At 35.3% G+C, this 27,720-nt stretch overlaps 1 protein-coding gene and 1 non-coding gene across 7 annotated transcripts in view; both read right to left on the reverse strand.

The window, feature by feature from the left end:
- ANKS1B (ankyrin repeat and sterile alpha motif domain containing 1B) overlaps positions 1-27,720 on the reverse strand; it is a 967,677-nt gene that overhangs the window by 834,511 nt on the left and 105,446 nt on the right. For all 6 annotated transcript variants that reach the window (XM_069490549.1, XM_069490547.1, XM_069490546.1 and 3 more), the window contains exon 2: positions 6,551-6,631. In XM_069490549.1, the coding sequence (XP_069346650.1) occupies positions 6,551-6,631 (81 nt within the window). The remainder of the gene's footprint in view (positions 1-6,550; positions 6,632-27,720) is intronic.
- Positions 13,544-13,650, reverse strand: LOC138397680 (U6 spliceosomal RNA). Its single transcript, XR_011235812.1, has one exon. It is a non-coding gene; the product is annotated as a U6 spliceosomal RNA (small nuclear RNA).

Consider the following 27,720-nt stretch of genomic DNA (forward strand, 5'->3'; position numbering starts at 1 on the left):
AAACTTTCTTATGATATATCACAAGTAATATGAGTTAAATAGGCTGTTTTAATCCAGGCTCATTAAGAACAAATTAAATTTCAGGCACTTTCTGTAATATCTACATTAGAAGAGTAGTTAACAGTAGAATAGCATCAACTCAGTATCATTAGTATTATTATTTTGATTGTTATATAATAGTTGTACATATTTGGGAGTACATGTGATATTTTGATACATGCATACAATGCATAATGACCAAATCAGGGTAATTGGACTATCTATCACCTCAAACATTTACCTTTCCTTCACATTGAGAACATTCCAATTCCTCTCTTCTAGCTATTTTGAGCTACACTTTACTGTAAACTACAGTCACCTTATTGTATTTCAAACACTAGATCTTATTCCTTCTATCTAACTGCATGTTTGTACCCATTAACCAACCTCTCTTCATCTCCCCCATCTCCTTCCCTTCCCAGACTCTGGTAAACACCAATCAATCAACTCTCTGCCTCCATGAGATTCACTTTTTTAGCTCCCATGTATGAGTGAAAACATGCAAATTTGTCTTTCTGTGCCTGGCTTATTTCACTTAACTTAATGACCTCCAGTTCCATCTAAGTTGCTGCAAATGACAGGATTTCATTCTTTTTATGGCTGAATAATATTCCATTGTGTATATGTACCATATTTTCTTTATCTGTTCATTGATAGATACTTAGGTTGATTCCAAATCTCAGCTATTAAAAATAGTGCTTCAATCAACATGGGTGTGAAGATATCTCTTAGATACTCTGACTTCCTTTCTTTTGGATATATATACCCAGCAGTGGCATTGCTGAACCATATGGTAATTCTATTTTTAGATTTTTGAGAAATTTCCATGCTGTCTCTCATAGTGGCTGTACTAATTTGCATTCCCATCAGTAGTATACTTGCATTCTCCTTTCTCTGCATCCTATCCAGCATACATTATTTTTGTTTTTTTGATAAAAGCCATTTTAATTGAGGTGAGAAGATATCTCATTGTGGTTTTGATTTGCATTTCCCTGAGGATTAGTGATCTTGAGCATTTTTCATCTACTTTTTGGCCATTTCTAAGTCTTCTTTTGAGAAATGTCTATTCAGATTTTTTTTGCTTATTTTTTAATCAGATTATCTGGGTTTTTGCTATTGAGTTCTTTGAGTTCCTTATATATTCTGGTTTTTAATCCCTTGTTGGGTGGATAGTTTTCAAATATTTTCTTCCATCCTGTAGGTTGTCTTTTCACTTTGTTGATGTTGGTAAAACTAGATAATCACATTTAGAAGAATGAAGCTAGACTCTTATCTCTCACCAAATATAAAACTCAAATCAAAATGGATTAAACCTAAGACCTGAAACTATGAAATTACTAGAAGAAAACATTGGGGAAACACTTCAGGACATTGGTCTGGGAAAAGACTTTTTGTGTAACACCTCAAAGACATAGGTAACAAAAGCGAATACAGACAAATGAGATTATACCAAGGTAAAAAGCTTCTGCACAGTATTATTATTTATTTTTATTTAAGTTGAGCCTTATATCTTATTCGGAGGTATCAATAAATGAACATGTTGACTCTGCTTGGTTACCTGGCATGAAATATTAAATTATACTGCTGATCAATATCTGTAGAATAGCAAGCAGCAAAATAATTGCTATATCTTAAACATAAAGTAGCAATCTTTCTCAATATCCAGCATTTGAAGAATAAGAAATACTCTGAAACCCTAAAGTAAATGGGTTAATGGGATCACAGAAAAAAAATTCCATTTCCCAGGAATAAAACAAAATATCAAGTTAGATTTAATAATAATCCAATTTAAATAATCACAGTATTTGTAGCTTAAAGCTAATATATATAAGTTCAGGTAAAAACAGAAATTCTAAAAGTATTGATTTTTGCTACTATATTATTTAATTTGCACTTTTTTTTTTTTTTTAAGAGAAAGAGAGAGACAGGGTATTGCTCTGTTGCCCAGGCTGGAGTGCAGTGGCATGATGACAGCTCACTGAAGCCTCCAATTTCTAGGCTCAAATGATCATCCTGCCTCAGCCTCCTGAGTAGCTGGGACTACAGGCATGTACCACCATGCCACCTGGCTAATTTTTTCTATTTTTTGTAGAGATGGTGTCTCACTATGTTGCCCAAGCTGGTCTCCAACTCTGGACTCAAATGACCCTCCTGCCTTGACCTCCCAAAGTGCTGAGATTACAGGCATGAGCCACTGTGCCCAGCCTGTATTCACTTTTGATAGATATAAATACACTTCTGGTTAATATGAAATGTCTTTCAATAAGTTCTAAGTAAAATTAAATTAATTGGGAAGAATCAACATTCAAATTTCTTTGCCTCAACAGCAGGATCCCCTGTAATTAAGTCACAACCAAAGATGTTTATTTTGTTCCATCCTCTCTCGCTTGTTGATAGAGTTCAAAGAACTTCAAAATAAATGCAAATCATCTTCATATGGATGCACAATTAACAAACTAATGAAACTCTCAAATTCAATCAGGCCCTTTTGATTTCAGATTTTCTGGAAGCTTTTACTTCTCTTTAATGCGAATAAAGTTGCAGATGTGTTTGACATGACCAAAAGACTACAGGACAATACATTCCATTTGCTAACTGAAGTTTCTTTATACATTGAATTCACTCTCTTAGACTTCTAGATTACAGAATGAATGAAGGCAAATTTTAAACAGTTAATATCCTTATCAAGGAAAGAAGTAATCAGACCAGAGATGTTTGTAGTCATTCAAAGAGCTACTTCAGGGACCAGATTATAGAATTTTTAGAGGAGGTACCCCCCTTTCATTAGAATACCTAAGAAAGAGCAAAGCAAAAACATAGATAGCTTACTCTCTGGATTCTAGATCCAATTTGACATACAATTTGGATTACAGAAAATGAGATCTAGCGAGCATTAAATACTTTAAAAATTAGAAGAATAGAAAACATTGTAACCCCACACATATCAAAAAATATACATATTTCAAAGCTACGATAACAATTTGCTGACATTTTTCAAAACAGCATCCAAACATCACAATATACCCAAAATAGTTTAATAAGATGGGACTTAACAAGAAAAAGATAAGCAGTAATTTGGTAAGTAGAGAAGAAGAACTGAAATGAAATATGAAAATATAGGTCTAGTATAACCTTATAAGGAATGATAAGATTATTATTGAAAAAGAAAGGAAGAAAAGAAGAGAGAAGGAAAGTCAGAAGAAAGAAGAGCAATGAAGGAAAGAGGAAGGGAGGGAAGGAGGGAAAGATGGAAGGAAGGAAAGAAGAAGAGGGAAGAAAGGAAGGAGGAAAGGAGGGATTAGAGAAAGCGGGAGGGAAGGGAGGGAGGAAGGGAGGAAGCCAGCGAGCCAATTGCTATTCAGAAGAGAATTAAGGGATTCAAATTTGTAGTAGAAATACGTGATACAATGAATCCTCCATATTTTAAAAAGAGAGAAAAAGAAATAGATGAGTCTCAACTCTATCTATTGAAATAATTTATAATAGCTGCTAGTAGATTTTGTTCTAGTAACCATGATTTTTTCTATCATTTGAAAGTAATAATCTTCTAATCTGTAATTACAAATGACCCAGGAAATCACCAATAGAGTACGTAGTCCTGATTTGGCTAACAAAAGATGAATTGTTCAATATGGAATAATGCATTTCAGGTACAAAATGATGCTCCATTGTGGATTAACTAGCATTGATAAACAAGGGTTCCCAATACAACATACAAAAGGAAACAGGTTTAATCTGCAATACGAAGGCCTTAGATTATATGTTGGGTGTAGGGGGAAAACCTGTGCTTGAAGCAAAAGAATAAACCACAGGACCCTGTAACATTAATTCTAGTTCTATGATTCCATGAACTTTAGCCTAGAAATCATAATGTTTATGGAAACAATCCAGAGCAGATGGATACAACAAACATGGAAATGATATGCTTCTATGCTGACTGCTAAGGCTTGCTTGGGAAGGAAACCACATAATCATTGCTAATTACCTATGCTAAATGAGAATAGCAAAAGCAAAGAAATACCATTCTTCTCTGGGTCTGAGATATATTCTATGACATTCTTTTTCTCCTTTAAACATCTTTTAAGCCAATATTAAAATTAGCATTCCATGTTAACATACTATGTGATGATAATGGGAGGCAACCCAGAAATACATAGTGTGAGAAAGAAAAGCCAAAAAGAATTTAGCCACAAAGGGGAGATAATGCAGAGTAAAAGCACAGACTTGGAACGAGAAGACTTAGGCTGTAGACACAACCTTACTTTAATATCTAAGTGGCCACTAAGTCACTTATCTAGATGGGCCTTTTTTCTATATCTATAAAATGAGGGAGGTGAGGGGGATCGGGTAGAATAAATGATCTCTAAATGTAAAGTCCATAGCTAATTTAAACATGCAAAATCAGGAAGCATATACTTTACAAGAAAAACCAATTTTCAGAATTATAGCATCATAGTACATAACAGAACCAAAAATAATACCAACACAATATATCATAAAATGTTATAATTATAAGGACCAATGAAGAATATCCAGCCAATGTATTCAGTCTATTGAACTGAGGCTTAGAGACATTAAATAAGTGGCTCAAGGTCACACAACCAGCAGAGATGGGAAGATAGGACTAGAGTTTTCCTGCTTTTTCCAATGTCTACAGGATGACACTGAGTAAAATCTTACTAGAAAGTGTTGAAAAGAAAAGATAACTAAGACCTTTGGACAAAAGCAGAGATAAATAATTCTCATAGAATATCTATAATAAAAGAGATCTTAAAAGATACCTGGTCAAATCCCCCATCTCTTTATGATAACCTTAATGATTACTATTCAATTTGCTTAAATTATAGTCACTTTCTAAATTGCCAATAAGAACCAAAAATTATGCAGTGGACCACAGGAAAACATATTTCAATGGTTAGAACTTCACAGTCTGTCATATGTAAGTCAATAATGTTTAATAAGTACTTCACTGAAAATCAAGGAAGGGTATGAATGCTAATTCATTTGGGGACAATGTTATTTTGAGAAGTGCTGACAACGCCAATCTGAGAAGGAACAAGAAAAGTAGTAGGGCTCAAACTGGTCAGGCCCATGATAGTCTGCCCATTAGATTTGACAGAGTTTATCTTCCCAGTTGGAACTTAGAAATATGATAATACCCTGAAACCACAATTTAGACGGTCAAGGAAGCCATCAGTATTCTATGCTTTGGGCTGATTTAATTTGCCTTTGTTCCTGATGACCCAGCAAAGAAAAACAAATAATATTAATAATAATCACCTTTAAAAGATTTAGATATCTAGACATGTTTTCCACTCTATAGAAGGATAGCTAAAACAAAAAAAAGATCCAGCAAAATAAAAATTTCTAAGTTAGATGGTATAATATGGCATAATAGAGAATAGGGACTAGATGAAAAGAAATATAATTTGGGAATTCCAATACTAAGCATCCAAATGATGAAACATTAAGTTCAAAATATTTTATGTAATTCAAATGATTCTCCAAACTGACGGATAGTTAGATTTACACAATAAGTTATAAGAGAAAAAATGTGATAATGATAAATAATGACAAAAAATAATAAATATCTTACATTGAGAGCTTTATGGCCACCAAGCTTACAGTCAAGTATAATAAATCCTTTGCATCTCTATTCACAGAATAAAAGAAATGTTAGGTGGGAAAGCAAAAGGTAACTAGTGTTTTAAAGCAGTAATTGCCACATCTAAAAAACTAAAGTGAAATGAAATGATACAGATCTGGGAAGACTAACTTGAGTAGTGTGTAAAGGAAAGAGAGAGGAGGGGGAGATACAGGAAGAGGCTCATTTTTCTTCTAGTAGGGGAGGACACATCTCTGTATCATTCAGAGGACTCACCACATTTGACTGTCACTAAAATGCTAGCTAAAATACTGGAAATAAAGTAGTGGCTATGGTCACACATTCTTTCACTCTCCATAATGTATATGATTACATGATTTGAAACACAATTCCATAAGTTAAAAAAAAGTTCAGGGTTGAGAAATTTAAAACCAGAAAGACAATCATGAATGACAAAGAGGAAGCATTTTAACTAAATCTGGAGGACCTGAAAGTGGTTTATATTCGTGACCATGGCTTATAAGAGCAGGAATTGGTTAAGATTTCACTCCTAGTGAATACTCCCACGATGGGTGAATACAGGGAGACACCAAAAAAGGTAGAAAGGTGTTAGCCAAACAGTTTTATACCATTCTCTCCCCAAAGCTACCCAAGACTAACAGGATTCTGTCATTTCCTTCATTCTCCCTGTGTGATTTTGCATATGTCAGAGCTCTCCTCTCAGTTTACATTCTGCACACCAGTCATCCTCAGCAACCTTCCTGCCAAGTCGAACTTGTCAGTGTTGCTGCCTGGTGCCCCTCCAAATGGACTCATGGCGACATGAGAAAGGTATTGTCAGACATAATTAACTTCATCACATGTAACTAAATACACACGATTCCAGTCCAAATAAGCGGCACTTACTTATGTCCATTTAAGGCTGCATGGTGTAAAGCAGTGTAACCCGAACTGTCTGTGCAGTTCACATTGGGGCCTCGCCAGATGCTGCAAATAAAGCACAAGCACAGAGTTAACAGTTAAGCAGAATTTTGCTTTGAAAAACAAAAAGAAGCCCGATGGTCCCACAGCCAGCGGCATGTTGCATATGAAAATTTTAGTCATGCAGAAAATGATTTGCCATCTTTCATGTGTTCCTCTCACATCAACTTCGTTTATCTCGTACAAGGAAATAAATAGGGAATATAACTATATTCAGAAATTATTAGCAAATGTGTGTCCACTGTCATGCATTAAAATTTAGATCCAAAAATTCACTATTACTCCCTATCATTACTTAAATACTTGAAGCAATTAACATTCAGCTACTATAGTCTATACCAAAGAATAAAGATTTGTGACACTTGCCTCATCTCTTTTAACACACTCATTTGGAGATGGCAGTGATTTATATAAGTTATATTTTTGCATTATGGGAAGAACATAAACTCTTCTTGCTGTTCTACTGCTACCAAGAAAATGTAATCAATATTTCATACTTGAAAATAAAATCAAAGATTTGGACTGTTGCAAACCATAAGAATATCCTAACAATTTTGCAGTTATCATTGGTTTTACTATACAATATATTCTGATAACATGTAACTATATAAAAGAGTCCATTTTATCCTTAATCACTACAATTAAAGAAACTATTTTTAGCTTCTGGAAAATAAGGCATTGAAGACACTTTTCCAAAAGCAGAACTGAAATTTATTTCATGTTCATGATGATATTAAAACTATCAAAGACAACATCTAATGACAAAGTAATTCATATACTCACAAAAACATTTATTGTACACCAATTACATGTCACATATTAAGCTAGGCACTGAGAGCACAAAATCATAATCCAAGGTCCTTGCTTACAAGAGCATAGTATTAATATGGTGGGGAAGACAGACACATAAAGTAATAAATACAAAGTAGTAAGATAATTGACGTACCAGGCACACTGGCATCTCAGAGAAGAGAATGAATAGCTATTCAAAACAAGAGATTATGACAGACTTAAACTTAGGTGGGACAATGAAAATGAATATAATGCACTTATTTGAGAGTTAATTATAAGAAGAATCAATAAGATGCAGGGATCAATTGGAGGAAAGTGGGAAACAGGAACCAGCAGGCTATAATGACTCATACTTCAGACTTACATGACTAGAAGGAAAATGACAACATTAACTAACATGTTAAATTGAAAAAAAGAAGCAAATTTGGTGGAAGGAGGGTAATGCAGGATGGGGAGAAAACAATGACTCCTGCTTTGGAGACATTAACATAAAATTTTAAGTATGTGGCATACTTACATTATACAGCTTGAACATAATCCCTATCAAAATCCCAATGGCATAATTCACAGAAATAGAAAAAAAATCCCAAAATTCATATGCAATCATAAAAGATCTCAAATAGCCAAAACAATTCTGAGAAATAAAAACAAAGTTGGAGGTATCACATTTCCTGATTTCAAATTATATTACAAAACTATAGTAATCAAAACAGTATGGTACTGGCATAAAAACAAACACATAGACCAATAGAACAAAATAGAGACCCCAGAAGTAAATCAAAACATATAAAGACAATTAATTTTTGACAAGGGCACCAAGAGGACACAATGAGGAAAGAACAGTCTCTTCAATAAATGGTGCGGGGAAAATTGGATTTCCAGAGGCAAAAGAATGAAATTGGACCCTTTTCTTACACCATATACAAAAATCAACTCAAAATGGATTAAAGTCCTAAATCCATAACCAGAAAGTATAAAACTCCTCGAAGAGAATATAAGGAGAAAGCTCCCGGGCATTGACTTTGGCAATGATTTTTTGGATATCACATCAAAGTTTCAGGCCACAAAAGCAAAAATAAATGAATGGGACTACATCAAACTAAAAAGCTCTGCACAGCAAAGGAAACAACCACCAAAATGAAACTGCCACCTATACATTGGGAAAAAAATATTTGTAAACCATATATCTGATAAAGAGTTCATATCCAAAATGTATAAAGAACTCATACAATAGTGAAAGAAACAAATACTTTGATTAAAAAAAATGGGCAAAGGACCTGAATAAACATTTCTCCAAAGAAGATATACAAATGACTAATAGGTATAGGAAAAGGTGCTCATATGCTCAACATCATTAATCATCAGGGAAATGAAAATCAAAACCATTATGAGATACTACTTCACACCCGTTAGGATGCCTATTATCAAAAAGTCAAAAGGTAAATGTTGGAAGGGTCTAGAGAAAAGGGAATCTTGAACACTGCTGGTGGGAATACAGATTGGTACAGCCATTATGGAAAACATTATGAAAGTCTGTAAAGAAATTAAAAATAGAATTACCGTATGACCAGCAATCCCTCTTCAAGGCACATACCCAAAGGAAATGAAATCACTATCTCGTATTAAATAAAAATATCTGCACTCCTATATTCATTGCAGCATTATCCACAATAGGTGGGATATGGAAACAACCTAAGTGTCCATCAACAGACAAATGGATAAAGACATCGTGGTACATATATACAATGGAATATTATTGAGCCCTAAAATGAATGAGATCTTGCCATTCACCACAACATGATAAGCCTGGAAGACATTATGCTACATGAAATAAGCCAGACACTAAAAGAAAAATATTGCATGATCTCACTTATATTTGGAATCTAGAAAAAAAATCAAATATACAGAGATAGAGAACAAAAGAGTGGTTACTGGGGAGGGGGAGGAAGGAGGAAATGGGGAGATATATGTCAGAGGATACAAAGTAGCAGATATGTAGGGTGAACAAGTCTAGAGATCTAATGTACAACATGAAGACTACAGGTAATCAAATTGTACTGTATGTGGGATTCAAACTAAATGAGTAGATTTTAGCTGCTCTTGCCACACACACACACACAAATAATGAGTAACTATGAGGGATAATGGATATGCTCATTTTCTTCATTATAATAACCTTTTTTACTAGCTATATGTATTCCATAACATCAGGTTGTATACCTCAAATATACACAGTAAAATTTATTTTTTTAAAAAAGTCACAGTGACATATTACTATATACCTATCAGAATTGTCATCATTAAAAGGACTTCACAAACCTATCTTGACAAGGATATAAATCAACCAGAACTTTCACACACTGCTAATGGGCATGTAAAATAGTACAACCACTTAAGGAAACAATTTGGCAATGTGTGAAAAAGTTAAACATACAACTACCATACAATTTAGCCATTCCACTCTAGGTATTGAGTCAAGAGAAATGGAAGCTTAAGTTCTTACAAAAATTTGTACATGAATATTAATAATAGCATTACACATAATAGCTCAAAACTGAAACAAGCCAAAGGTCCATTAGCAGGTGAACAGATAAACAAATTGAAATATATCCACACAATGAATACTACTCAGAAATAAAAGGAATGTAATATTGAAATACTGTACAACATTAGTTGAAAGTCTAAATCAATTAGGTTCTCAGATTCCCTCCCCTTCTCAGAACACCAGAGTAACTGCTCCTTGGTCTCCCCAGCAGTATGGGAGATGTATTCTCTGGCATGGATAAAATACATAGTCTCCAGACCAGAGGATAACAGGGACAGCTGAGGCCAGAGGTGCCAACTAGAAATGAAATACTGAATGAATGTTTACATACTGAATACTGAAACCCATAAACATCTTCCTTGACTGGGCTTCTGAAAGGCTGTGGGTACAGCCTGGCTTATACACTGTACATGGACGGTATACTGGAATATTCTTATCTATGAAAATATAAATAATCCAAGAGGACCTAAATATACTGACAGTGAGAGTTTCCCCCAATGGAACCCTGGTGGGGGAACTCAGACCACCCTATGGTAAAGCTAGTGTACTAGGAAGTAGTTTACAACAGGCAAAACCGTAGGGGGTGAGGGAATTAGCCCTGACTTGCAGCCTTCATCGACTTCTGTGATGTAAGTACTCCCATTTGAGGTCACTTAACTCAGAGATGGGAAGAGATGCCAACAATTGTATTTTATAAGCTGATACAAGCAGATCCAGCACACCACCACAAAGCCTACAATCGATAAGTCCCAACACCATGAACTCAGAGCTTCCCGTTAGCTTTTGAAAACCTCCACTTTCAAATATGAGCAAATAACCAAAGATATCCAGTCATCTGAGGACAGTTTTTATTATTAAAGAGGCCAAAACAAAAAATTAGAAACAAACCACAGAAAAATATAACTTGAAGGCAATTTAGATTATGCAGGGAGAAAATACTTCCAAAACTAGTATCATTAATAATAAAAGATAATGAATGTTTTTAAAATGCAATAAAAAGAAAATTAGAGATGAGTTCTCAAATTTAAAAAAATAGGATAGCAGAAACTTAAAACTCAGTAGAAGAACTGAAAACAAAGCTGACAAAATATCCCAGAGAATTAGAAAAAAGGCAAAGATATGGAAAAATAGAAGGGAAATCATAAGAAAAGTAGAGCACCTACTCAGCAATTCCAACATTGAATAAAAAAGGTTCTTAAAGTCAAAACATAGAAAACAGGAGAGAGAAAACAACGGAATGAATCATTTATAAAAAAAATTATCAGAACTAAAGGTCATTAATTTTCAAACTAAAAAGCACATGGATGGCTTTGATTAAAATAAAAACTTAAGAAGAAATAACTGAAGTAAGTCTGATATGGTCTTTTAAATTTCAATTAAACAAGTAAACCAAATTCCTAAAACACTGATCCAGGGCTATTGTCTTTAAATTCTAGTAATACTAGCAATTCCTCACTATTCAGGCAACCTAGAATGAAGAGAAATTATTCATAACTTAATTCTACATACACTGTCCAAGCTCTTACTATATATAAGAAAATATGGCAGATCCAAGAAACAAAAGAATAAATACAGAAATACAATCTCTTCCTCCAAAGAGTTTGCAATCTAATACAGCAAAATATATACAGAGATTTTACAATACAAGCAGTAAGCATAATGCCTACAGCATAGTAAATACCCAATAAGTGTTTGCTATCAATATTCTTGTTCTTATCATGAAATAAATGCTACAATAGAAAAACCTGTACCTCCCTAAATTAATATGTCTATTGAAGGCAACTCCAATAAAAATCTCTATGGGATACTTTAGGGACAACTCAACTAAAAGTTCTAAATTGCATCTAGTAGAATTTACAGCAAAAAAAAATTGTAAACAAGAAACAATAATGAGATGTATGTACCACCAATTATTAAAACATATTACAAAATAATACTAAAAAGTGTTATTCCAGTGCCAGAATATAGAGATCAATGAATACAAGAGAGGACCCAGAAACAGACCAGTAATAAATATAGGAATAATCTAGACATTTTAAAGAAGGAGAAAAAGAAAAAAATCACTCAATGAAGAGTCCTGAGAAAAATGTTTTAATTATTGGGGAGGAGAAAACAGTCATTCAATTCCCTACCTCATGCCATTTAGCAAAATTAAAACCCACATAATCCGTCCTTGCTTTCTTCTCAAACCTCATGTCTTACTTTTTCTCACACACCCTATGCCAACCACACAGCCCTTCCTAAAAACACAAGTGTGCTCGCACCTTGTAGCTGTTTCACCTGAAACTCTCTCCCTAGAAGGCTCTTTCCCTCAGATAATCATATGGCTCTATCTTTCTGCTCAAATGCCACCTCTTCAGAGATCCCCTCCCTGATTCTTCAGTCAAAAATAGCATCCTCTCATCATTCTTTTTCCCCCTAGAGATGGGACTTAGCACCACTGGACATCATACTACGTTACTATGTATTTTTTTGCTTACTGCCTGTCTCGCCACTAGAATGGAAGCTCCACCACTCTGTCTTCCGTGCGTAGAGCAGTGACTGGGATATTGTAGGTGCCCAATAAGTATTTGTTAATTAAAATACAAAAATATTGAATACATAATATATGAAAAATGTCAACCTCACTGACAAAGAAAACAAAAAAAAAGAAAGAAAAACATACCATTATATATTTTTTATCAAATTGAGTAAAAAAATGTCCATAATATTCAGTAATGGATAGGATGCAGAGGAAAAGACATTATAATAAACTGGTGGTGAAAACGTAAACTGGTACAATTTTTCTAGAAGAAAATTTGACACTACTTAAAAGGCTTAATAGTGTACAAACTTCTTACCTAGAAACTCTACTTAGGAGGAATTACTTTAAGGAAGTAATTAATAGTTTGTACAAATATTTAGCTGTAAGAATATTTACCACAACGTGACGTGGAGAAGTAAAAACTGTGGAATTATTTTGATATCCAGCGCCACTTAGAATAGCTATTCTCTCTTTGCTCTCATCAGTGAGATTTCTAACACTGCCTGCCTCTGGATCTTGGCACTCATCTTTCTCCCTCTCTAGCAAAAATGCCTTTCCTTTCTTTCTCTCTAGCTCTTTTACACAAGGATCACAGCACACTGTCTTACAAGGCCCCACAGCACATGGCTTGAGCGCCTACTGATGAGATTTTTTAGTTCATGTCAACTGCTCTGGGAGTCAAAAGCCCACAACAGAGCAGCCAGGGCTCCCAGAGAGGATGCATTTCTTTTTAGTTTTACACAAGGGCTCAATATATGTGACAGATAAAGAGATATTACTGTCCTTGAAAGCAATAAAATAAAAACTTAATACAAAATAGAAAAATAGGCGGAGGATGTTTTAAATTTTTTTATTTTTAATTATGATGAGTACATAATAGTTGTATATCTTCATAGGGTACATGTGACGTTTTGACATAGGCATACAACATGAATTCATCAAATCAGGGTAATCGGGGTATCCACCACTTCAGGTATTTAACATTTCTTTGTGTTAGGAACATCCCAACTCCACTATTTTAGTTATTTTAAAGAATACCTTCACTTATTGTTGATTAAAAAATATGGAACGCTTCACAAATTTGCATGCCATCATTGTGCAGGGTCCATGCTAATCTTCTCTGTATCGTTCCAATTTTAGTATATGTGCTGCCGAAGCGAGAACTAGGCAGAGGATATTAACAGGCAATTCACAGAAGAGGAAATGTAAATGGCTAAAAAATACTTGAAAATATAACCAACCTCACTGTGGCCAGAAAAATGCAAACCAAAACAGTGTTGGTCTATTTTTCTACCAACAGACGAATACTAATTTTTAAAGAAATCATTGATAACAAACAATGGAGGCCAAAAATATGAAAACATAGTGACTCTCATAGAATTAAAGTGTGAATTGCCACAACCTTCTTGGCAAGTAACATGGCAATATCTAATATCTATATGTCTAGTATCTAACAACTAATTTCAAATGTGAATACTCTTGGACCCCAAAACTCCACTTTTTGGAATTGAGGTCTATGAAATAATAGTATTAATATGAAAACTACACACACAAAAATATTTACTGTAGAATTTTAACAGTATGAAAGAAAAAGCTCATGAATGTCCAGCAAAAAAGGAAAAATTAATTACAATTGCACCACACCCTGGAATACTATGCAACTATTAAAATAAATAACTCTGCCCTATATATATCGATCTTGAAAGTTAACCAAAGCATATTAAGTGAAAAAAGCAAATTGCAGAATATCATGTGTGTATCTCAATATCCCAAATGCTTTATATGTATTAACTCATTTATATCCATACAACTATAAAACAGATACTATTATTATTCCCATTGTACAAATGAGAAATATTTGTATTAACATAGAAAACTACATGCAAAAATATGTTATGAAATCTCTGAATTGTTTGAATAATTGTAATTATCATGTATTTCCTTAAGGAATAAAAGACAATAAAACATGAGGAGAGAAAAGGTAGGTTTGCTCCCAGATACTGAAGACCTCATAATATGTCAAGAAGCTTGGACTTTTTTCTGTAGGAAACTGGAAACTAAATGGTTAAGAAAAAGATACTAAGCATGTTTCTGACAATGATTGGGTCAGTGTTTTAGAACTGGGTTTTGTGACAGGTGGAAAGTGAACACAGTGAGGGAGTCAGGTTCAAGTCTATTTTAACAGACCAGGGTAGGAACACACAAATTTGAACTAATGGAGATACAGTGGTAGGTAAAGAGAGAGAAAATTCAAACAGAGGTGTCTAAAATAAAACCTATGAGAGATGGTATGCATATAGGTAAGAGGAAGAGAAGGACTGAGGTTTAACCATGAACTAAATGCACGATGATGATGATGGCATCTCCATTAGAGAGAACTGCAAGGGCAGTGGTACCTTTCGGGGAAGCCAAGTTTCAGTTAAAGCTGATGAGAACACTAGGTTGCTTAGAATACCTCAGGCAAAAAATGGAAAAGAAATGAGAAAATACTGCAAATTAACTTTCATACATTTTTAAAAATTTCCTGCATGTTATTAGACCTTATAAATATTTAGTAAGGGAAGATAGTGATACTGATAACTAAAATAAGATTCAGTGCCTATAGATTTCATTTACCTATACCATGTTGGTTCCTTATTATCAAAAGGAATTTAATTATATCAGAAGCATAAAAAAAATTCTATTGAATGGCTCCTTTTCTTAGCAAAATGAATATAGACACATCTTTTTTTAAACATGGAAGTTTAGAATAGAAATTTAGCGCATATATATATGCATGTGTGTGTGTGTGTGCGTGTGTATATTCAACTGCACCTATTGACAGAGCCTCTAGGCACAAACCCAAAAATCCATAGAACATCCACACACATTTGAAACACTATAAATAAGCCAATCCCAAACCCTCCAACTAAAAGCTTCATTTTAAAAAAAGAGCTTGATGTTTAAAAGCTCAAGCTTTGACCTAAAGTTCTGCTTCATTCCAACTTTTTGAACTGCCTTCCTCCCTTTATTCAAACATAATTTGAAATTTAAAAAGAGGGCCTAGATCAAAACCTTGAGTAACTTAAGCCTGTTTTATAAAATGCACGTGTTTCTAGGTATCTTTAAGGGAAGTCCTGAAAAAGTTTAAAATGCTTATTACATATCTATTTCCAAAAAAAAGGAAATTTATAGATATTTGGTTTCAGTTCAGTACACATTCAAATCCCATTTCCCATGCCTACTTGTCAATATCTTAAATTCTATATGTGAGAATTCTTGCCCAAACTGAATGAGACCATTTGAGAGCTTCAATGACCAAAGATTTAATTTCCTTTGTTATACTGTTTGTACTAATGTAACAAATCAGACTAGTATGTTTTAGAATAAATGTAAACGAAATAGATTTTCTACTGAAATTGCAAATAACCAGACATTCATTAGTCAGAATATTTTATTCCCTGAGATTTCACATATTAAAAATTATTCTTAAATAAACTGTAAGCCTGAGTTTCTTGGGCCAATATCCATATGTACAGCAAATAAGATTTTTAAAAATCTTCATTTTTTTAATCTTAAAGCTCTCCACAAATTGATTGATCATTGTTTTACCCTCCATCAGGCTATGTGAAAAATCAGTCAGGAACAACATAAGTCTGTTTCAGCTTTGCTCGATTCCTATCTGACCCCTGACACAGGAGACCACTGCAGGGCGCCAGATATGGAAATTCATATTGAACGTGCATCTAACGCCACGGGCAGGGTCAGAGTATGTAGGAATAGTCTGACGGATTGGATAATTTTAAGTAATGCAAAACAAAATCCCTCTTCTCCTTAATTTGTATCTTAATATTTGCTTCCATTTTTGAATGAATTAGACACATATACACATGCTATTGATTGCTACCAGTTTAATTCTCGTCTCTTTAGTGATGATACAATTTTATTATCATGGCCTAGAAGTGCTTCATATGGCTCACATGGATCTATATAGCAACACTGTCCTATAGAAATATAATATCAGTGAGCCATATATGTCAAGTTAAATTTTCTAGTAGCCACATTAAAAAGATAAAAGAAAGAGGCAAAATTAGTTTTAATATATTTTATTTAACCTAGTATTTCAAAAATATTATTTCAACACATAATCAATATAAAAATTATTAAGATAGTTTATATTACTTTTTTATACTGTTTTAAAAATCAGTGTTTATTTTACACTTTTAGCATGTCGCATTTAGGACTAGCCACATTTCAAGTGTTTGATATCCGGATGTGGACAGTAGCTACTATATTGCATAGCACAGGACAGATCTATATAATTATTCCCAAGGGAGAATGAAGGAAACTTAAGATTAACTCTGATAATATAAAATGCTTTCTAAAAATAACTGCAAATATTGGCTTTGTAGTGAATAAATGTCCATTTGATTGTGTCAAAGATAATTTCTTAAAGATTTCTTACCTTTAGAGCAAAAAACCCCATTTCCCATGCCATATAATAGACTATAGTGCACAATTTTACAAAAGCACATTAGGAAAAATTGTAGCCAAAAATTATACTAATCAAACATTTTCTAATAAATAGTGTGCACCTTAAATTACTTAATGCAACTCTCAATAACATGTCTTCACACAGCAAACCAGAAATGGCTATGAGCAGAAATAAGCCGAGTTATAAATCACACAATTTATGACCTCTCCTTCAATACATACAGTATAAGCTACAAGATAGAATTTTAGAATATGAGAAGAATTGGTAACCATAAACACACAGTCAAGAAACATGAGAGGAAAACTAGAGCATCTATTTCAACCTAGTTTCAGCTTCATCACACATGCTAAAAGTGTAAAACATGCCTCTCAGCCCCTATCTTCTCTTCTCCACGTGAATGTAATTCCTGAAAAATAAACCAACCAACAAGGCAGATTAATCTCTCCTTGTTCTGAAAACGCTGATTTTGGTGGTGATTGTTTTTCCTATCCTCATATTCTCTTCTTAGGTAACAATAATTCAAGGGTTCTGTGGTAGGCAAGATGATGGTACTGCAAAGATGTACACGGCCCAATCCCTGGGAACCTGTGCATTATGTATGTTACATGGCAAGGCAGGTGTAAGGTTGCAGATACCTTAAATTGCTAACCAGCTGATCCTTGCCTGGATGATCCAGGTGAGACCAGTGTAATTGCAGGTGTCCTTAAATGGTGAAGAGGGAGACAAAAGAGTCAGAACAGGAGAGTGCCACAGCGAGAAAGACTCAACTGGCCATTGCTAGCTCTAAAAATGGAAGAGGAACATGAACCTAGGAATCCAAACAGCCTCTAGAAGCTGGAAAAGGCAAGAAAACAGATTTTTTTTCTAGAGCCTTCAGGAAAGAATGTAGCTCTGCTGACACCTTGATCTTATCCCAGTGAGACCCAATGACCTCCAGGGCTATAAGATAACACAGTTGTGTACTTTAAGCCAGCAAACGTGTGGCAATTTGCTGTAGCAGCAATAGGAAACTATTACAGGTGCTTATTACAAAAACACTCCCAAAATGTGAGACACTCAGACCTTCCTAAACACTTGGGAATCTAAGGTCACATGAGCAAGAGAGCATAAACAAAACATTCACTGGAGACTTATATGTCCTAGAAATTATGCAAAATGCTTTATATCCATAACCTTACTTAACCTTCATAACAACTATGTGAGAAAGGGGCTTTTAAAACCCCCTGAATTTTCAAATGAAGGATGGAAGGGCAGAAAAGTAATTTATCAAGGATCACACAGCTAGTTAACATTGGAGGCAAGACTTGAAACCAAGCTGAGTCTAGAGCCAATGACATTAACCACAACGCTATGCTATAATTTCATTAGTTGTTTTTTTTCTGACCATATCCTGCATGAATCTCATTGTTTTTATTTACCTGTCATTTATTATTATGAAATGGAGACTTTTTATGTTTCATGGTCAATTGTATTTCTTCCATGAGTAGCTTGTTTATATTCTTTGCCCTTTTTTTATCGAGTTTTTCATTTTGATTGATTTTCATCATTCTTATTGATTTGAAGGAGCTATTTTATATTAAATTAATAGACAGTAACCCTTTCTAATGTTGCAGATATTCCCTTAGCCAACCTTTCAGATGAGTTTACAGTGAGTGTCCTTTCCTTGCCTTAAATGTTCACTAAGGTTTTTTTCAAGATGGCTGACGAGAAGCATTTCAAGCAGCCTCATCCATTTAGAAGAACCAAAATAGTAGGCAGACAATCAAACGTAATACATTATCCAAGAGGGAACATGGGAGTTCAACAGAAAAGCAATAGGAAACACCAAAAACTAGGAAGGAGAAGGAAAACAGGGACTGGCTGGGAACTGGGAGTGAGTCCCCAATATAGGAGAGAAGGAGAGTGAGAGTCTTCCTCCTACAGTCCACTTTCCCACTGGGGAGTTGTACAACCCAGGCCATACGAGAGACCTTAACCCTCCCAAGCCCTGAATCTAACCTAGGGAGTGGCCAGGAGACTATGAGAAGGAACTGCTCCAGGGAGGGAACGTGCCCTGTGTCCCATGCCCTTTCTGAAACTCAAGCGGCTACAGTAAGATGCTGTTTTCGATCCTGGCTTTGAACAGACTGTGCGTGGTCCTGGGAACCAGCAGTGCCAGCCCTAGGCATTAGGGAAATTCAGGCTGCTGCTTGCAGAAGCTGGGTGTGAGCAGGGAGAGGGCTCACACAGCTACAACTCAAAAGTGAGCGTGGCGTGGGCTGCAGCTGCCAACGCTGGAGGCAGGCACCAGCCCTTGGACTTGAGCAGGATGAGAGTTGCTGCAGAGGTTTGGTCTTGAGCTAGTGGGGGCAGGGTGTCCTACAACCAGGCTGAGTCACAGGCTAGGCACAAATTGCTGGATCTGACAGAACAGTACAGTCTGCTGCAACAGCTGGGACTGAGGGGAGAGTCCCTTTGGCACTGACACATGAGAGGGACACATGTCCCCCACCTCCAAGCCAATGCTGTGACCACTGGGGCCAGCCCTACCCTCCAGATGGCAAGACCTCAGTACAGCAACAGCCATCCCTCACCCAAGCATTCAGCCAGGGGCCTGAGGATAACCCCATCCCCACCCATCAGAGCTGGTGCATGTACTCACCATTGGGGGCCTGAGGACAAGCTTTCCAGTAGACTCTGCTTGGCTTTGGCCTCCCTCCCAGCAAGACAAAGTGCAGGATCTGAATCCTGGGGGCTGCACAACCCAATCCACCACGTGGGACACCTGAGTATACCATATAGGGCACTGAAGTTAGACATGAACACCCTGCCACTACCAGCTTAGCTAGCTGACTCCTACCTGCAAGCACCACCTGCTGGCCTGAAGGCCAGCCCACAAAACCCACTGCCAACACAATGGCATAGCTGTTGGGACCCAGAAAACCACCTGACCATGGCTATCACATCACCTGTGACACATTGGCCGCCCAGGGGTTTGAGAGCCCACTCACTCACCTGGTACACCACTACTACAACTGGCATCCAAGAAAGCCACGCAGAGGTCCAAGAATTGGCCCACCTGGAAACACCAACACAGGTGCCAGTGTATGCCATCCCACAGCATAAGGATAGACATGCTTAGCCTACCACCACTACCAATGAAACCTAAAGACAGGCCTCTGGCATCCCAGTCCCCAGCAGAGCTTCACCACAGCCTCCACCAATAACTACACCCTAACACACCAAGAAAACCACATATAACACTAAAGCTGTTTATAGCCAAAGAAATCATACACAGACTTCACTACTGCATGTACCCATAAACAAAGCCAAAGGGTGCTACCCAACCAACATCATAGTAAGAACTTCAGGAAAAAGTCTTCCCAACAAAAGGACATTCAAAAATAGTAAGAAGTGACTGTTACAGCAGATGCACAGAAATCCACAGAGACAAAAGACACATGAAAAAACAAGGTAATATGATACCCCCAAAGGAACACAATAAATCTCTCGCAATAGATCTTAACCAAATAGACATTCTCAAAATCCCAGATAAAGAATTCAAGATCTTGGTTTTAAAAAAGCTCAATGAGATGCAAAAGAAATCTGAAAACTAATCCAAAGAACTCAGAAAAACAATACAAGATATGAAAGAGAAATTGACCAAAGAGAAAAGATATCTTTTCAAAAAACCAACAGAAATTCTGGAAGTAAAGAATTCATTGAAGGAAATATAAAATAGATTTGAAAGCTTCAACAATAGACTAGATCAAGCAGAAGAAAGAATTTCAAAACTTTTAGACAGGTCTTTTGAAATAATCCAACAGACAAAATTAAAGAACAAAGAATTTTTTAAAAATGAACAAAGCCTTTGAAATATTTGGGATGACATAAGTGACTGAATTCATGAATTATCAGTATCCCTGAGGATGAAGAAAAATCAAAATGTTTAGGAAACCTATTTAATAAAATAATAGACAAAAACTTCTCAAGTCTAGCAAGAGATTTACAAACCCAGATACAGGAGGCTCAGCAATTCCCAGGCAAATTCAATGCAAAAAGGATTTTATCATGGCACATTATAATCAGACTACCTAAAGTCAACATGAAAGAGAACATTCTAAACATAGCAAGAGAAAAGAGTCTAGTCACCTATAAAGGAAATCCCATCAGAATAACAGCAGACATCTCAGCAAAACCCTCATAGGCCAGAAAGAAATGGCATGATATATTCAAAGTGCTAAAAGAAAAAAAAAAAACTTTCAGCCAAGAATTTTATTAATATATACAGCAAGATTAACTTTTATAAATGAAGGAGAAATAAAATCTTTTGCAGACAAGCAAATGCTGAAGGAACTCATCATCACTAGATCAGCCCCATAAGAAATGCTCAAGGAAGTCTAAAACTTGGAAACAAAAGGGCGATATTTACCATTATGAAAACATACATAAGTATAAAACTCAGTGGTAAAGCAATCACACAAAGGAAGAGGAGAAAGGAATCAAATGGCACCACTACAGAATTCCACCAAACCACAATGACAAACATTCAGAGAAAAAGAAACAAAGAATTTATAAAACAACTAGAAAACAATTAACAATATGACAGGAACAAAATTTTACATATCAATATTAACCCTGAACGTAAACAGATTAAAACACCACTTAAAAGATATAGATTGGATAAATGGACAAAAAAAAAAAAAAAAAAAAAACGTGATCCAACAGTATTATGCTTACAAGAAACACACCTTAACTATAAAGACACATATAGCCTGAAAGTAAAGGGGTAGAAAATGTCCTTCCACAGAAAAAGGAAGCCAAAAGTGAGCAGCAGTAACTAGCCTTATATCAGATAAAGCAGGATTTAAGACAAAAATAGTAAAAAAAGAAACGGAGGTCATTAGATAAAGATAAAGGGATCAATTCAGCAAGAGCATATAACAATTCTAAATATATATGCACCCAACACCGGAGCACTCAGATTCATAGAACAAATATTACTAGACCTAAAAAAAGAGGTAGACAGCAATACAATAATAGCAGGGAGTTCAACACCAATCTCAGCATTGGACAGAACTGGAAAGAAAATCAACAAAAAAACATTGCACTTAAATTGGACTTTAGAGTTTAGACCAAATGGATCTAACAGACATTGACAGGACATTCTACCCAGTAACTACAGAAAAGAATAGCTATTCTTTTCATCAGCACAGGGAACATTCTCCAAGATAGACTATATGTTAGGCCACAAAACAATTCTCTACAAATGTTAAAAAATCAAAGTTATATCAACTATCTTCTAATACTACAGTGGAATAAAGGTATAAATCAATACCAACAAGAACTTTGGACATTATACAAATACATGGAAATTTTAAAATATGCTCCTTAATGACCCCTGGATAAACAAAGAAATTGAGATGGAAATCAAAAAATTTTTTGAAACAAATGAAATGGAAACACAAAATACCAAAACCTGTGAGACAATAAAAGCAGTGCTAAGAAACAATTATATAGCATTAAATGCCCACATCAAGAAAGTGGAAAGATAGATTACAAATTAACAATCTAATAATACATCAAGGAACTAGAAAAGCAAGAAAGAACCAAATCCAAAATTATCAGAAGAAAGGAAATAAAGATCAGAGCAGAACTAAATGAAATAGGGAATAAAGAAATACAAAAGTTCAACAAAATGAAAATTTGGTTCTTCAAAAAAAAAAAAAAAAACTAAACAAAATTGAAATAACAGAGGGAGTGGAGGAAGATGGCCAAACAGAAACCTCCAGCAATCGTCCCTCCACACAAACACCAAATTCAACAACGATCCACACAACCAATCACCTTCAAAAGAACCAAAAATTAGGTAAGCAAATATACTACCTGGTTTTGACATCATGTCAAGGAAAGAGGCACTGAAGAGGGCAGGAAAAACAATCTTGCATTGCCTATGCCACCCCCCCCCCCCCCCGTCCCCCAGCAGTACTGTGCCAGCACACCAAGTGGAGAGAGAATCTGTGCCCAGGGGAGGGAGAGTGAAGTGATGGGGGACTTTGTATTGAAACTCAGGGCCTCCCCGGCACAAGGGAACACACACAGGGTAGAATTCTGCCGGTGCCCACAGAGGGAGCATTTAGACCAGCCAGGCCAGAGGGAAGTCCTTTGCCAATGGACTTGGGGTGCACGTGACCCAGTGAGATACTCTCTGCAGCAGCCAAGCCAGTGCCTGTGCCGGCCCTCCCCCAACTACAGGCAGACTAAAAGACAAACCTATCAAATATAGCTACAACAACTCTTTGACAGACAGATATGAGAAGATTAAAGGAGAAAGGTATGTAAACATAAAATCTAATACCTGATCCATAGGAAGGCAATCATTAAATGTTATTTAATTGATCTAACCTTTTTATTCTTTCTTTATAGAACTCTTGAAAGTATTTTTGTTTTCTTTAACACACTTATATAGTGAATACTATGTGCCAGTTACTATGCTAAATGTTTTATAAATATTAACGCATTAAATCCTCATAACAGCCCTATCAAATAGTACTATAATTATTCCAATTTACTGATTAAATGACCAAGGCATAGAGAGAAGTGAAGTAACTTGCTGCAAGTCACACAGCCCGTAGCGGGTGAAGCAGGCATTCAGACCACAGCCTTTAATCACTACCTATTGCTTTGTTATTTTAATACCTAAGTAATTTATTCTTTATTGCCATTTTGGATGAGATATTATTTTTCATATCTTTTAATTACTGCTGCTTGTTAGGAAATCTGTGTTTTTAAATTAATTCAAAACATAGTTATTGAGTATATACTATACACAGGCACTGTTCTAGTCACTGACAGTACAGCAGTTGGAGAGGGCAGGACAGGAAAAAGAAAAAAAATCCTATCTTCATGGCCTTTCCATTCTGATTTGGGTAGACAATAAACAAATGAATATATAAATATATCAGACAGTAAGTGATATCAAGAAAAGTAAGAGAAATGCAGAGTGCTTTTTTACGTAGTGTAGTCACAGAAACCTCTGGGATAAGGTAACTTTGGAAGAACATTTCAGGAGGAAATGGGGTTAGCATGTTCAGGAACAGCAAGGAGGTCAGCGTGACTGGAGCAGCGTGTGCTAGCGGGAGAGCCTCCAGGGAGAGGGGGTCAGAGAGGTGGGGCCAGATCACATAGAGCTTGCGGCCATTCTGACTTTGGCCCTGACCGATATGGAAAGCCATTGAAGAGTTTTGAACAGAGAAATGACATGATCTGATGTACACTTTAAAGATCATTCTGCTGCTCTGTTAAGAATAGCCTGAAAGGAGAAAGGGTAGAAACAGGGAGCTCAGACTACTACAGTAACAGGAAAGACGATAGCTTAGAGCAACAGGGCAGCGGTGTGAGTGGGGAGAAATGCTTGGACGATGGATCTATTTTAAAGGCAAAGCAAATAGGATTTGCTGACAAATTGTGATGTGCAAGGAAAGAAGAAACAAGAATGACTGCAAGATTTCTATCCTGAGCAACTAGAAGGATGGAGTTGACATTTATCAATTTGCAGGAATTCTCTTAGATTTTCTAGGTATAAGGACCACGATCTCTTTATAATAGTCATTCCATGTTTTTTTTTTTTTTTCTTCTACAACTGCATTGGCTAGAACCACTAAAATAATGAGGGGATAATTTTTGTCTTGCTAATGAATTTAATGGCATGCCTGGTAGAATTTCACCACTTAATTTTGATGCTTGCTGTTGCATTCTCATGGATACCTTTTCACCTTATTAAGGAAGATTATTCCCTCAGTAAAAAAAAAAAAAAAAAAAAGACAGAATAGAACAATATAATGCAGCGGTCCTAAACCTTTTTGGCACCAGGGACCAGTTTCATGGAAGACAATTTTTCCACAGCCGGGGGCAGTTCAGGTGGTGATCAGCAATGGGGAGTGGCTGGTGGCTGTAAATACAGATGAAGCTTCACTTGGATAGCTCCCCTCTTGTCACTCACCTCCTGTTGTGTGGGCCTAGTTCCTAAATTTCATGGAAGACAATTTTTTGGTGGGGGGGGGGTAGGCAAGGGGAGTGTGGCACTCAGGCGGTGATGCACAGCCCGGTTCCTAACAGGACACTGATGGGTACCGGGCTGTAGCCCAGGGGTTGGGTGCCGCAGGTATAATGGATAAAAGCACAGACTCAGGATTTCAATGGCCAAGGCTTAAATACTGGTTCCATCTCTAACTGCATGATTTTGGGAAAATTAACTATGCAGTGCCTCAGTTTCCTCATCCATTAAATGAATATATCAGTAATAGCTACCTCCTAGGGTTACTGTGAAGATTAAATTAGTCCACGTAAAGTGCTACCATAATGCCTGACACATAGTAATCACCATTATTCCTGTAGGAAGTTTTCATCTAGAATGGCCACTGTGGTTTATTCAATTTATTTAGGATATCTTTCACAATGATCATATGAGTTTTCTCTTTTAATACATTAACATATTTCTGATGAGAACCATCTTTACACTCCTGGAAGTAAATTTGTCTACTTAAGCAGACAAATCTTTTAAATATTTTACAATATTTTTAAATATAATGCTGAATTCGATCTGCTATTTGTAATTTGAGATTTTTCATTCATTTCATATGTAAAATTGTCTCCAGTTTTCTCATCTTTTTTATTTCAGTTTTGGTACCAGAGTTATGTAAACTGAAGAGTTTTGGGCCTTTTTTGTAACCTCCAGAATAAGTCAACTAACCTAGAAAATGTCTGTTAGCTGGATATTTGAAAGAACAAACGTAAAATCATCTGGGACTGACACTTTTGTGTAGTAAATCTTTAATAAATTTCTATGGCTGTGAATTTATTAATAGAGTCAACTTTTTCTTACATCAATTATGTTGTTAACATTTTCATAGGAAATCACTTATTTCCATTCAGGTTTTCTAATTTATTCACTAAAAATTATACATATTTTTATATTTATTATCTTCTATATTTATAGTTCTATTGCCATTCTAATCCCTAATGTTCTATATTATTTTTCTCTTCTTCGGGTTACCCTAGGTGGTTCTATTTTATTGGCATATTCAGAGATCAACTAGCTTTATTTTTATCAAACATCTATTGGATGTGTTATTTGTTTCTTTTTAGTTTATTACTTTCTGTTCTTAACTGTAAGAAGTCAATCATCCAACTATTTATTGTTATATTCTTTTTCTCATTCTTTAAGTTGAATGCTTAACTCATTTAACTTTTTTCTTTCTTATTTAAAAGAAAAATTATTACAGGCTGTGAAATTTTTACTGAGTATGGTTTTGCCCACATCACCTAGGTTTTGACAAGTTATATTTTCATTTCAATTATTATATATACAATCGGTAATTTAGTTTTTATTTCCTTTTTATCCTGAAAATTAGTGTTCTTTTTTAAGTGTTTAGATTTGTTATCTATTTATGTAGTTCCAATTTTACCATATTATAATCAGAGAATAATTATTCAACTTTCAATAATTCCTTTAGTTCTTTAAGTTTTTTTTTTAATTAGTATGTATATACACGTGACCAAATTTTAGTAGCACTTTGAACCCTCTCCTAGGCCGATCTGTGAACTTCCTTGTAAAATACACTTTTAGCGAGAACTCTGCTAAGTCAGTCTAGCAAGAATCCCCACCCTGGATATCTGATCAGATTCTTTATCCTTCACCATCCCCCATGTAATAGCTGATCCCCCTGGCCTACCTTCAGCTAGAATTCTCCCTACCCCTGAAGTTTCCTCTTAGTGATTTTCCATCCACAGACCCTCACCCTGTTCCTTGGCTATAAAGTCCCACTTTCCCATGCTGTATCTGGTGTTGAGCCCAATCTCTCTCCCCACTGCAAAATCTCATTGTACTATTCCCTATACCTATTGCAAGAGTCCTAGTCCTGAATAAAATCTTCCATACCTTGCTTTAACAAGTGTCATTGAATAATTTTTCTTTAACACACAATTAAAAGTATATTCTGTGTTTTAGGGTGAGATGTTTATTTTTCAAGTTTATTAACTGCATAATTCAAATCATCTATAACTCTAGTTTGTCTATTTCATTTTCTAATTTTGAGAAATGTTATACAAAGTATATCACTGTCATTGAATTATTATCAAATTTTCTTTGTATTTCTAAGTTTGCTTCATGAATTTTGTTGCTGTGTTTTTCAGTTAAACTAAACAATGACAAATAATCTTTATGGATTACATGTCTTATTGACTTAGTTCCATAGAATGCTCTTCACCTTGAATTATTCTTGGTTATTAATATTTGCTACCTCTGCTCTCTGTAAACATTTTAAATGGTATGTTTTTGCCCGTCCTTTTATTTTCCTTCCACTTCTATCATTTTATCTTAACTATATCTCTTGAAAACAGCCTATAGGTGTAGTTTGCTTTTTTGTTTTAAACTCTGAGAAGCTTTGTCTTTTAATTTGTTCACATTTGGTATTATTCCTGTCACTGAATTCTATGTAATGTTCTTATTCTCCTTTCTTGTTCTTTCTGTCCCCCTCCTCTCTCTTTTTCTGTTTTCTTGATCAAGCATTCTTCATTTTTTTACTTCTTTCTAGTTATCTTTCCTTAGTATTTTATTTCTATATAAATAGTCCTTTACTTTTTGCAAATATTAATATATTAAACCTATATTTCTTACTGATGTCAAGAATTAAATTATAACTATGTCCATCCTTAACAAAGTATAATTTGCATCTTTTCCTACTTTCAACCCAAAGGTTTTTGATCAAATAATGTGAAAT

This window comes from Eulemur rufifrons, chromosome 16, assembly GCF_041146395.1.
Source record: "Eulemur rufifrons isolate Redbay chromosome 16, OSU_ERuf_1, whole genome shotgun sequence".
Taxonomy (NCBI): domain Eukaryota; kingdom Metazoa; phylum Chordata; class Mammalia; order Primates; family Lemuridae; genus Eulemur; species Eulemur rufifrons.